The 13,676-nt window shown below is 40.3% G+C and overlaps 1 protein-coding gene across 1 annotated transcript in view; it reads left to right on the top strand.

Moving 5' to 3' along the window:
* Nucleotides 1-13,195, top strand: part of LOC117943400 (plexin-A1-like) — a 191,797-nt gene extending 178,602 nt beyond the window's left edge. Inside the window, exons 23-31 of the mRNA XM_034869500.1 lie at nucleotides 1,489-1,635; nucleotides 2,256-2,415; nucleotides 2,822-2,925; nucleotides 3,119-3,215; nucleotides 5,177-5,367; nucleotides 7,395-7,564; nucleotides 7,866-8,078; nucleotides 8,170-8,320; nucleotides 8,872-13,195. Coding sequence (XP_034725391.1) covers nucleotides 1,489-1,635; nucleotides 2,256-2,415; nucleotides 2,822-2,925; nucleotides 3,119-3,215; nucleotides 5,177-5,367; nucleotides 7,395-7,564; nucleotides 7,866-8,078; nucleotides 8,170-8,320; nucleotides 8,872-8,967 — 1,329 coding nt within the window. The 3' untranslated portion in view covers nucleotides 8,968-13,195. The remainder of the gene's footprint in view (nucleotides 1-1,488; nucleotides 1,636-2,255; nucleotides 2,416-2,821; nucleotides 2,926-3,118; nucleotides 3,216-5,176; nucleotides 5,368-7,394; nucleotides 7,565-7,865; nucleotides 8,079-8,169; nucleotides 8,321-8,871) is intronic.
* The last annotated feature ends 481 nt before the right edge of the window (nucleotides 13,196-13,676 follow it).

Below are 13,676 nucleotides of genomic sequence, written 5' to 3'. Positions count from 1 at the left end.
GTTTAATTTGAGTAAGATTATGAGGACATTGGGAAAAGCCTTTAGATGGTAATTCCAGTTAATTACAACTTGGCTATTATATCCATTACGTTGTACTCTCCAAAGTAACCAAGAATACAACCAAATTTCTCCAATGAGTTGCTGTAAACAAAACAGATGTGTTCAACCGTTTTTACTCAGGGCCCTTTAAAATTAAGAAATCTCTTCTTGCCTCCCCTTGTCAGAGATCACATGTTACATCACTGAGTTGCGAGCAGTTTAACCAAAAAGTGATATTTTTTTTGTTTTTGTTTTTTGAGAAAGTGAGAGGAAAAAAAACATCTATAGTTTCCACTGATGAAGACCATAAGAATATATTAAAAGCTCCTGAAATAGCTAGCAAGTAGACTTTAATTGTGTTTTTTTCTTTTGCGTTTTTAGTTGAGCTCAAAATAATTTGCTTAGCACAAATCAGTTTTTCCTATTTTCCCAATCTTATTGATTATCTCACAGTCCCTCAGATTTATCCAGAAACCCCTTTGGTTGGGCACCATTGATTAAACTACTTAGTTGATGGTGAAACCAAAGCCCTCCAGAGCAGATACGCAGAGCTTCTATTTTTTCCGGTTGACGGAGAGCTCCGCAGCAATTCACCACGCGGCAGATTGTGCGGGACAGGAAGCCAGCACAAAAACAAAATAAAACAGCCGGTTCGTTTTTAAAAATAAAATACACCATGCTCACGGTGGATCACACTTCCCTTCACTACACCTTGAAAATATCATAATGGGCATACCGTGTTTTAATAACTTGAGTAATCCTTTAAAGATGAACTTTTACAAGCAGGCGGTGCTTAGTTGGCAGGCCAGCATAACTATTGGGCGAAATAGAGATTGAGAGAGTGAGTGAAAGAGAGACAGGGGCCCAACATCCCTGAGCTCGTTGCCTGGTTGACACGTCTTACACACCAAAGTGCTTCTCCAAGCGTTTTTCACCCCTCAGTTGTTAACCTTCTATTAACTCCTCCATCAATTGCCACTTATTCACACACTCTCTGATTCCTTTCCTTCTTACTCACTCACTTACTCTCTCTCACACACACACACACACAAACAGAGATTTACAAAGGGTGTTTTTCCCAAATAAGAGACACTGGGGAGAAGCTGGAGTGTGTGAGAGAGAGAAAAATGGTGTGTGTGTTGTTCTCTGTCAATTTGCAGCGCACTGTTAGCCAACACAGGCCATGGCCTTGTCCTTTACTGCTCTGGCTGTGGTTGGCTTGAAGAAGATTAGAAATATAATTGGAGAGTTGCTCAGCAAAGCTTTGCACTTTTTGCTGTTGTGTACTTTTTTTTGGAGGTAAAGGTTTTGCCCAGTTGCATTCGTAGTTCACATTTTAACAATCTTTCTCTCCTTTTACCTGTTTTTCATCTATTCCCTTCTCGCGTTATACTTCTCTCTGTCTCCTTCTTCCAACTTATTTCTACCACTTTCTTTCTCTGTTTCCAGGAGTGTGCTGGTGAGCCTCTCTTTATGCTGTACTGTGCCATGAAGCAGCAAATGGAAAAGGGCCCAATAGACTCAATCACAGGAGAGGCACGCTACTCCCTCAGCGAGGACAAACTCATCAGGCAGCAGATTGACTACAAGACTTTGGTCAGTACACATAACCAAACTAGTTGAAAGACACAGGGTGTCAGAGGATGAAACACATGCGCTTATACAGGACATTGACGTGGATTTAATATGTTTCGGGTATCCTTGTAAAACCTTACAGGGGTGCCTGTGTAGCTCACCTGGTAGAGCACACGCCTATACGCAGAGGCTCAGTCGTAGCCAGAGCGCCCGCGGGATGTTCCGACCTGCGACTCTCTCTACCCTTTCAAATCCACAATGTCCTATCAACGTTAAAGGCTTTAACATGCCAAAAAAAAATATCTGAAAGAAAACCTTACAGTATTTGTTAAATCAGGGACCATTTGGCAGTTGTTGGCAAGATTGGTAATCTCCAACTCCACAAAATATCCTTTGAGCTTTTTGAAACAAATAGGACCTCTAATTCTGATATTATAATAGTAATAATAAAGAGCTGCATGTGCGCTGTGTCGCAACTGAATATTGATTCTAAACTGCGGTAGGAAGTGTTAGCTTTTACAAGTAAAGAATTGTCGCAGGGTCAGGCTTCAACATATCCATAGTAAATACTCCCAGTCTGTGCTGACGCCCTGGTCTAAATGTGACTTGTGCCCTTTGTCCTCTGACCTCCACCTGTGTAGACGCTGCACTGTGTGAACCCAGAGAATGAGAACGCTCCGGAGGTGACGGTGAAGAGCCTGAACTGTGACACAGTGACGCAGGTGAAGGAGAAGCTGCTGGACGCTGTGTACAAGGGCACACCATATTCCCAGAGACCAAAGGCTTCCGATATGGACCTGGGTAAGGAGAGCGATAACTGCTGCACACACACACACACACACACACACACACACTTAGCACAGATGCACTACTACAGGGGGTAAAGAGGGAATCGTTTCAAGGGCTCTTTGAAGCAGCAGGTGGGGGAGAAGTGATTTTGTACAACAATACATTCAAGTGAGGTACCAAAAGTCACTACAAATATATGTACTGTACCCATTTAATGTAGTCATTTTAATTTAGTCAGTCAATGAACTTTGCTCTCTGCATCCTTAGTCACAGCAACTTTAATGAGTGTATCTATGCTATCCATTTTCTGTTTCTCTCTTCATAACAATATATTAAACAAACAAACACAACCTTACCTGTATATTGTGTGTGTGTGTTTGTGTGTGTGTGTGTGTGTGTGTGTGTGTGTTTGTGACAGAATGGCGGCAGGGTAGGATGGCTCGCATCATCCTTCAGGACGAGGATGTCACCACCAAGATAGACAACGACTGGAAGAGACTCAACACCCTGGCTCACTACCAGGTACCTAAGCACAACATAAATCCAATGATACATTGTTTAAAAAAATACTGCTTACATGTTTAGTGCTCAAGTATAGTAGCAATTTTTAAAATATATTCTGTTTGAGCACAGTTACTGTTTGTGTGGTTATACTATGATCTTGCTATGATCTTACATTTTGTTCAGTGCTAACTGCTTGACAACCCTGTTTCAGGTGACAGATGGCTCAGTGATTGCCCTGGTGCCTAAACAGAACTCAGCCTACAATATCTCCAACTCCTCCACATTCACCAAGTCCCTCAGCAGATATGGTACGAGAGAAGGTGTGTGTGTGTGTGTGTGTGTGTGTGTGTGTGTGTGTGTGTGTGTGTGTGTGTGTGTGTGTGTGTGTGTGTGTGTGTGTGTGTGTGTGTGTGTGTGTGTGTGTGTGTGTGTGTGTGTGTGTGTGTGTGTGTGTGTGTGTGTGTGTGCGCGCGTGCGCGCGCGCGCGTCCATCTATGTGTACAAGTGTGGTACGTATGTGTGCACTCAATTCACACTAAATGCCTTTTTTGCATTAAGAGGAATTCCTTGTCAATTCCCATCATGCTTCCCACAGAGGATAGCATGTAAAACAGGTGTCAGCAGCACACTTTTTCAGTGTCTTGTTGCTCGCAGGCAGTCCACCTCTTTTACTACAATAAAATTAAACTACAATATACTTTTTTTGCAATGCCTCTTCCAATGCCAGGCCAAGTACGTTTGAGAACATACTGTATATACAGTTAAAGTCATGGTTGCTCACAGCAGATAAGAGTGTAGCTGTGAGGTCCAATGCAGTCATCAGACATAGATTGTCAGTATTAACAAACTGCCCCAAAAGAAATTTTAATTAAAGAATTTAATGGTGTTCATTTTGTGAAAGAACAAAAAAAAAATTGGAATATGTCTGACGGAGATGCATTTTTACACCAAATAGACACAATTCAGATACCACAGATGTTAATGATAGGTGTGAAGTATTACCTTTTCCATCTCTCTTTTCTATTTTCTAAATCCTTCTCTGGTTTACAGGAACTCTGTTCTTGAGCTCTGCCACCTTGACATAAACATAAATACTCACTAACACCCTACCACCTTTACTCTGTACTTCCATGGTTCACATTCCCCTCTGACATTTTGAACTTCTCAATCCTTTCCTGCTTTGTCACAGAACTGACAAGGAATCAAACTGAAAGCGTAATGCTCTGTGTCACAAAATATTGGATCACTGTCCAACAGTGGGAGGGAGAAGGAGAGATTGGCAGACAAATATATTCTTGGGTGAAAGTGTGACATGCAAGTAGAAAGAGCTGTCACCTTTCAGAAATGTTTTTAATTTCACACAGAGATTTTGCTTTCTGAAGCCTCAGATTTCTTATTCATTTGTTTTATACCTACTGTAGGTAGCTAATGTATAGGCATTTCCCCTTGAAATGGTGATTAAGACAAAACAAATTATGCTTTTTATGAAGTACAGACTGCACCAAGCTATGGGCTGCTGGATGTATGTAATCAGGCTCTATGTATATAATGACAATAAGCATTATGCAAAACACCAACTCTTAGTCTAACTGAGATTTCTGTAGGTTAGAGGAGATTTCATTTTGTTGTTATGGACCCTATTTTCTTATGTTTTGTGTCTAAGTGACTGATGAGAACAATATTTGAAACTGGTGTAGTATTTAGCAAGATTGCTGCAGTCAGCAGCAGCGAAACAAGCTACAATTTTAGGGCAATTGTCTAGCTTGTTTTGCCACTGACAGGCTCAGATTAATATTCTAAGTGTCTGACAACATTATGGAACGGAGGTAAACCTTTCTGTTAAAAAGTAAGATCCTTTTTTTAAACAACTGTGAAATTGCGTTTGTTAAACCCCCCAGACTCCATTTAAATAAACAGTAATTTTAGCAGCATAAAATACACTTTATTCAAAGTTAACAGAAAACAAAATACAGCTATAAAAAGCCATTTTGGTTCGTCTTTCCACCTTTCCAACCATCACAACTCTCGATCTTGTTTATAACTGGTACAATGTCAAAGATTGTTGTTCTCATCAGTCACTTAGACAAAAAAACATAGGAAAATAGCATCCAGGTCGAAAAGACCGGTACTTACCCTTTAAAGAAATACAAACAATCCAAACTAATATTAAAAAACACACGTTGAACTCTACATGTGTCTCTGTTCTTTCAGAATGTTATTTTTGTCCCATTCGCTCAACTCTCCTACATGTCCTTTCACCTCCTTCCAGAGAGCATGCTGAGGACAGCCAGCAGTCCGGACAGCTTGCGCTCCCGAACACCCATGATCACCCCCGACCTCGAGAGCGGCACCAAACTGTGGCACCTAGTCAAGAACCATGACCACTCAGACCAGAGGGAAGGGGACCGAGGGAGCAAGATGGTCTCTGAGATCTACCTGACCAGACTGCTGGCCACCAAGGTACCAAGAAGCTGCATATTTACATGCACACACGCACGTACACACTTTAATCCAAAAATCCTACTCCAGCACATCCCTGTCATGTAGCCCACTTCCTCTAGCAGCCTCTACCACTGACCTTTGTTTAGTGGTGGTCTCAAAGCTCATTAACATTTTTCCTAACCTTTTGCACAAATACAGATATATATGCACAGGAATTAGTGTTTGTGTCTTAATTAGGAGGTTGACCTTTGGCTATTAAGCTGTTTGGTTGGTGTTACTGGGCCCTCTGTTGGTGGCCTCGGGGCTTTCAGGCCCAGGCCTTTACCCTGAGATCATTATACACCAAATTCCTCTGTGTCCTCCAGACTACACTCTGGAACCTGTGTGCATTTTTTCATGCAGCGTGTCTTCTGATGATGATCTGAAAGGTTATTTGGATTCAAGCTGTTTGTGTTGATGTCCTGGAGAAACATCCCTGAGTACAGTTTGTTGTTAACCATTTAGCAGAGTGAGATTAAGTTACTATCACTGTTTGAATGTTTTGTGGAACAACATTTGTATCCCAGGGACTATTTTAAAAGCTGGTTCAATGTTGGCGTCTTTACCGGAGCTGTTTCAAGAGCTAATGAGAGAGCTTTGTGAATGGTTTGCAACTGGGTTGGTTATTCTCGTGTAAGGTCTAATGCAAAAATGTCCCACAAATCAGGATTTAGCTGTACGCATCTCATATGTGCCTATGTTAATATCTTAATTCAATTATTAAGAAGGAGATTAACAAGGCATGAAAAATCATATTATAAATTATAGGCCTGTGTTTTTTAATCCTTCATAATCTAAAATTTGCACAGAAACTTTTTGTTGTTTGATTTTTGCCTTATTAACGTAAACCATACTTAAGCACCAATTCAAGAAAGCATACAAAATTTAACAAAAACTATGAAAAATGCATCAACTGGAGAGGTGTCTTGAGTGCGTTTGAGTCCATAGTAAATTGACAGCTCTTGCTTTACATTAATTCTGTCATACCTTACACACCGAATACACATTGACTTCAGCTGTTTTGTCCTATATCTGCTTTCACACTCCTCAGTGGTAACACATGCACACAATCTTATACATTAACAAATAGGAACAAAGCAACTGCCTACAGAGTGTACTAATTGTGCCAGCCTCTCATTTTCAAGTACTTAATATCTTGGTGATAAAGCTCGCCCTGGTACTTCCTCTCTTATCCCCTGATTCTTCAGTCATTAGCTCTAGATTTCCATTGTTCATGCTCCAGGTAGGAAAGTGCAAGGTTAGCTACATCAATGCTGGCTCGATTGGGAAATGATTAACATGCATGCCAGGGGGGGATGACAATGGGGGGAACTTGGAGCGCTGCGGTGTGTTCCTATTTTTTTTGTTTGTTTAGAAAGTTGATTTGTTAATGTGTGAACATGCAGATCCAACTTCTGGCTGGTTTAAACAAGGTTTTGTAAAAAGTAGCCCGGGTGATTGAAGACGGGAAAAAACACACTAAATGCGTGTGGGAAATATCAAATTGCTTCAACTTGTGAGGATTTAGAAACTCATGAGTTGTGTGATGTGGTAAAAACATTGCAGAACAGCCTTAGGCTGAACTCACATTGGGCCCCCATCCTAAATACTGTAAAGAACGCTGAGCGCTCTGCACCATCACTAACTCTCAGAAAGTTGGAGTACTAAAAGTGAAGCCTTTTCACACTCAAACATCTGCCAGTGACAGCCATCAGCACCAGACATACCACCATAATCAGAGTGAAAAATGCAAGCGGAGGTTGTTGTTTAGTGGTGTTCTAACTGTGTCCAACTGTGTTCTGTTTACCTTTCTGTATATGTAAATGTGCATAGAGCATAGTCTGTCCTTTATCTGCCATTACTGGTGTTTTTAGTATTTAGTTTACATACTTTTAAGATGGTTCAGTATGTATTACAATAGGAACATAAAAGAGACATGGAATTAATAAATCTTCTGTAAGCACATACAAAAAACTATCTAAGCCAGTGTTTGTTCTCCTGCTCAGGGTACGCTCCAGAAGTTTGTGGATGACCTGTTCGAGACCATTTTCAGCACAGCGCATCGAGGAAGCGCCTTGCCGCTCGCCATCAAGTACATGTTTGACTTCTTGGACGAGCAGGCAGACAAACACTCCATATCAGACTCTGATGTACGACACACTTGGAAGAGCAACTGGTGAGTATGTGTGCAATGAAAAGGCATAACTGGGAGTATTTGGTAGCTGGTTTGTGTCTCGATTAGTGTTGTGAAAAACTTGACTGGGAGCTAGCAAATACTGTATGCAACACTTTAGTATCGTGGTGTAGCAAAATGTAGTGTTCCTCTTTCTCTTGCCTCAGGTATTTTATAACTCAGACTCTTCCTTTGTTCAGCCACAGTGTGCAATTTTGGACTTTGCACTTTCATAGTCCTTCTAATTGTGCAACTCTTACTCTGTCTTCTTCCCCCCTCAACCCTTCTATTCTCTCCCTTTTAGTCTTCCTCTGAGGTTCTGGGTGAATGTGATCAAGAACCCCCAGTTTGTCTTTGACATCCATAAGAACAGCATTACAGACGCCTGCTTGTCCGTTGTGGCTCAGACCTTCATGGACTCCTGTTCAACATCGGAGCATAAACTAGGGAAGGACTCGCCTTCGAACAAGCTGCTCTACGCTAAAGACATCCCCAACTATAAGAACTGGGTAGAGAGGTACGCAAACATTTGTTAAATAGTTTGTCCTTAAAGTGGTTTCAAATAAAAATTCTGTCAAGATATAAACTGTTTTGCTTTTTTTCTGTAGATACTACTCTGACATCTCCAGGATGCCAGCCATCAGTGACCAGGACATGAGTGCCTACCTGGCGGAGCAGTCCCGTCTGCATGCCAACCAGTTCAACAGCATGTCGGCCCTAAACGAGATCTACTCCTACATTGTCAAGTACAAGGATGAGGTGAGATGTCAGCCATCTTTGAGGACACTCAAGATATTTTCAAAGATGCCAAGAAAAGCTGTGCTTAGTGTAAAAAAGTCTGAGCTGATTTTTCACGTTAATAGTTTTCTAGCCTGTCTGTTATTTGTAAGCTTCTAATGTGAAAATTCTGTAGGAAGTGTTTAATTTCACGGCAACTTTAATATCGGCTGTGAGAAAACAACGCAAAAATGTTCTGTTTGAAAAGTAAGAAAGTGGAAGAGTTCTGTTAAAAATTTAAATTGAGAGCAGTTGGGTGGCTTGATTGTCGTTGAACTGATAAAATTAGTGCCGAGGAATGTTACATTATGCTGAATTGACCATGTGAGAGCCTGTTTTTGTACGTAATTCCAAACTCAATGTTTTTTTTTCAAGCAAGCCTATATTTTTTCATGCTGGCCATTATTTGAATACCAGCCAGGTGGCATGTTGGTGTCTTCTGACAGCCTTGTGTGGATAAAATGAATCCATGTTATAGAAGCAAAGCAGTGACATTGTGACATGGACTGACCGCCTCCCCTGTCTATCTTCAGATCTTGTCAGCGTTGGAGCGGGACGAGCAGGCGAGGAGACAGAGACTGAGGAGCAAGCTGGAGCAGGTCATTGACACAATGGCCCTGAGCAGCTGAGGACTGTCCAGCGCCTCCATTTCCTCCTTCTCTTCACTCCTCCTCTCCATCTGTCTCTCTCCCTCGCTCCTCTCACCCAGACAACAAACAAAACTCCAACCCCCAACAGTACGACAGACGAACTGCAAAAGGACTATAGCAGAATACTGCAAAATGGGGGGGTTCGATAGAGATGGGCGGGCCTGTGTACGCTTACATGTGTATGTGTGTGTTTGTCTGCAGCCCCATACAGTGTGTGGGCTCATGTCTGTGTGAGAGACTGGGACACCAGACATTTTCACACATGCATACATGGAAAAACATGCCAATGGCATTTGAGCATTTGATTATTGTGGATGTTGGTGTTTGTTGTTTGCTTGACTTTGATTTCAAGAGTTTTGTCGTGATGAAGCGATGGCCAGGAAAGAAACAATGGAAGCCTGGAAAGGAACTCAATATATGGCTTCATTCACAGGATGGACGAATCTGTGATGAGCCAATGAAGAGAGGCTTATGTGACTCCAACGGGTGTTACAGTTTTAAAGGATGTTTTTTTTGTATAGATGTAATCAACTGCCCACTCTCTGATCTCTCGCCACTTGTATTACTGCTGAATTTGCACAATTTACAGAAACGTTAGGAAAGACGATATAGATATTATATATAAATACAGCTACGTTTTTAAAGAAACATTAGGGAGAAAACATTTTGGTTGTTTTTCATTTAAACCAACAAACACACAAAACATAACAACAATAAAACATGATTTGATATTTCAAGTACAAAAGAAAAAACGACGTAGACAAAAAAAAGTTTGAAAAAGAAACAAAAAAGTCGTACTGTGCCATGTTTTCTTTGAATGTTGTTTAGTGCAAAGACATTTTGTTAGATGGAATGTGCTACAGTTTGATTTTAAATATGAACATGCCTAGTGACTGAAAAGAATTGTTTGAGTAATGACCCATCATGAGATCCTTGTTGAAAATGACAGGAAGTGAGAGGACACAGTTTTTTGGTCTTCTCAAGTTAGTACAGTTCATGTCATGGTGATAACATGAAATTGCTGTTGTTTCTAATTCAGTCAGTGCAATCTTTTGGTTTCAGAAAACCAAACATACACTCACAGGATTTTTGCTTCATCATGACCAAGTATTCCGCGCCACAGCTGGTTCTGTTCTCCAAGGGTCAAAAAGTGACAGTTAGGTGGATCATGTTATAGTAACTGAACAATGAAGTAGCTACATTGCACTACCTGAAATATTTCCGTTGACCCGATACCACAAAGCCACCATAGCTAACCATTAAGATGTGTTCACACCAAACGTGAAGCTTTTGCACAGTGCGATTACATATGAAGTCCAGGCAATCGTTTTTTTCACGCCAAATAGGTCCATGCGAGTCAAAGTGTTTGAACATTTGCGTAATGCTGTGTCAGCGTTGAGATGTACTAGAAAATCAGAAATGGGGGACAAACTTCTTGTCGTTGGCTGCGGGCTGCGGGCTTATGGAGCTCTACAACTCAACGTCAGTACTGTGCAGAGATGGCTTGGGGGAAAGTGAGAGAAGCCATCTGACTACATGATAACATCTGAAATATGTATTTGTAACTTTATTCCAGCTATCAGATGTAGTGATACGAACCAAATTAGCACTGTTAGCATTAGCCGCCTTCCCCAGTTAGTTAGCTAGCACTCCATAAAACACTCCTGCAGCCAAATTTGCGCGTGCAAATTGAGGCGAATGTTTGCTTTGCATTTGGCCGGAACACACCTTAAGGATTCGACAGGGCCTGAGTTTGTGTTAGCCACACCTTGACGGGTCATTTATTTTTCCAACACAGTCCTTTTAGAGCAAAGCCTAGCTATGTCTAGTTGCTCTCAGACGCCATTTACGTCTTTACAGGAGCAACAATGAGGTCAGGTAGAGCTTAGTTGAGCCCCTCAGTGGTGAAACAAAGTGGGAAAAGCTGTTTTCAGCCTAAAGACACTTTTTCCGTTTTCTCAAAGGTAATACCCAAATAGAGGGACAAGGAAAATATATACTGAGTTTTTCTCTCCACCTCTTACCTATGTATATGAGAGAGGGGTTTTAGCTTTTTATCCATGGGCAGGTTGGGGGGGGAGGTATAGAAATATACAGAGGTGAGACATCTCTGTTCATTAGCTACATGAGGCTGAGTATTCCTCCCCTTAGCCTGCAGCTCTTGTTTCAAAACTAGCCTATTGCCATGTGTGGCTTAAGCTTTTTTATTATTAATATTATTATTATTATGAAGTCTGCTCTGTTTAGAGGATTTCTTTATTTCTCTTCTTTTTTTTTTTGAAGTCCTGAAGTCAGGGTTTTGACTTTGTTGTGAGAAATAATGTTTTTTTTTCATTTATTTTTTTCTGCTTGCCGAAAAACCAAACTGTGGTCCGTGTATTGTTTTTGTTGATGTTTTCATTTGTAAATTGTATACTTTTTCATGATGAACAAAAGCTGTTTGCCATTTTTTTTGTTATCAGGTAGGTATTTGTTTTTTGTCTTTTTATTTTCAACATGTAAATTGTACATTGTACGGTACAAAGAAGACAAAATTATCTTCAGTTTGCCTGAAGTTGAAATACTTGACACAACTCAAGGTTTATTTTCCTGATCTCAAGGATCAAAATGAAATTGTTGCATCAGATGAGCATCTGTGTCTTTGTGATGGAAATGTGACTTGCTGCTTTTACTCTTGTACCTTGTTTTTCTATCAAACATTAGGGCTGTCATTTTATGCTGATCATAAATGCTGTCGCTGTCCATTTTTACGCCAGGTTCCTTAAAAAAAAAAACTACTCTCTCATCCAATAATAGTTAGCACACCTCCCAAATTTATATCAACTCACAATTTTGTTTACATGTCTGATTTCTACAGCTGTATACATATCAGCCTAGTTCAACTGGATACCTGTAGGGACATGACAGTTTACTCTGGATCTGCCAAACACAATCTTGTGGGACCACTCTGCTGATGTTAGGAGACCAACTTCTCCATTTCAGCTGACCATGTTGGTTACACACATTAAATGATCTCTATTAGAATCATCTATAATAAAGAGAGTGCTGCAAAACCTCCACTAAAATGTGCTTAGTCCACATACAATAATTATAAAGATGTTTTTTTTTCTTCAGTGTACAGCCTAGTTTTTGCTGCATTCGTACATTTTGGTGCTCTTACTGTATATCAAGGCAAGGAAATAGATGACTGCTGATGTCAGAGCTCAGCGGTGCTGTTAACAGCAGTTCCTTTAATGGTCAGTATGAGTACAATGTACTGTAGGGACAAATCCACTTGCTCCCTATAAAAGCACACAGACAAAAACCTGCTAAGGGTACAGTGCCCAGTTGGAGATCTGTCAGGCTTTTTGATGACGCATAAACATTCTCAGTTCATTGTCAGGTTCATGCTCCATTTTCTTCTGTGTTCTCTTTGTAATTTGGTTGATTAAATGAGTGCTGAGGAAGATGGCTAGTTTATCGTTTGCATGGCTACTTGCCTTTTAGATTGACCTGCTTGGATGCGTCTTTAGAGAAACTTCTCATTTACCGGTCTCTATCCTTCAGTTTGCACTGTTTAGTGTGATAATTGTCTTGTAGGCCTAATAATTGTTGTGGAGGTGGTACACAGCATGTTTGGTGTCATCAGGAAGAAGAAAACATCAGCTGACTTACAGGAGAACTTGTCACAAGAACAACATGCCAACTTCTAGCTGAGTTGCTGGGTTTTACGCTGTTTCTCTGTCAAATCAGAACAACTTGAAAGAAGTGAAGTTTACTGGCATCAGTTTAAACTGAGTCAGCACACAGTCATGTATCTCATGTTGAACTCAGCTCTTAAGACATGCATATTCATACTTTGCCTCTCCAAAAAAAAAAAACAGATTCTCAGATGCAAGTCCTGGCAACATTCTGTTTTCAGTTTTTTTCCCACCTTTTTTTCCAGCTTTCTTCCGATTCTGGAATATTCAGTAGTTGGTTTTTTTTTGTTAGTGGAAGTTACATAGAGTCCAAGGAAATGTATTAAATGGATTTCAGACAGAGCTGGCAAAGGAATTTTAATACTATAATAACTCTGATTACATTTTAGAGTTTCAGACTTGAAGCAACTGTCACGAGTTTGCAGGTTAACATTCATTGTGTAAATATTCTGTTATTTCCTATTTTGCAGATTTACTACTTGTAAATAAACATGCATCAAGGAGAGATTAAACATTTTTTGCTAAATTAAATGTGGCTTGGGATTTCTATTTAATGACGTATACATATTTTATAGATAGATATAGAAGGAATAGTAGTCATGCAGGTTTGTTACATATACTTTATATGTTCCAATTATAGCATTTAATGTACATGAATATGTTCTACTGTAGCATGGGATTTGACACCTCTGACTCTGGTATAGCCCGGTCTACTATGATTCTTAATACATTTGTACATTTGTTATTTTCTCTACCTGCAGCTCTCCTTCCCTCTCATTTTCATAGATTGTCCGATCATCTGTGCAACCTTGAAGCGATGTTCATCCTCAGTGACCAAAGAAAGGGTAGGCCTAGCTATCTAAGCGGTGCATTTTACACACTTATACACACTTATACCTGCTTAACATTCAAAATTGACCAACGACACAAAGACCAGTCAAATGTCAAATGTGCCATCATGCCTTGACAAAGTAAGTAATGGTAAAAGCTTTTGATGATACTTTGTTA

Source organism: Etheostoma cragini, chromosome 4 (genome assembly GCF_013103735.1).
Source record: "Etheostoma cragini isolate CJK2018 chromosome 4, CSU_Ecrag_1.0, whole genome shotgun sequence".
In the NCBI taxonomy this organism is placed as follows: Eukaryota; Metazoa; Chordata; class Actinopteri; order Perciformes; family Percidae; genus Etheostoma; species Etheostoma cragini.
The sequence above is the reverse complement of the archived record's forward strand: the minus strand, read 5'-3'. Positions and strand labels throughout refer to the sequence as shown.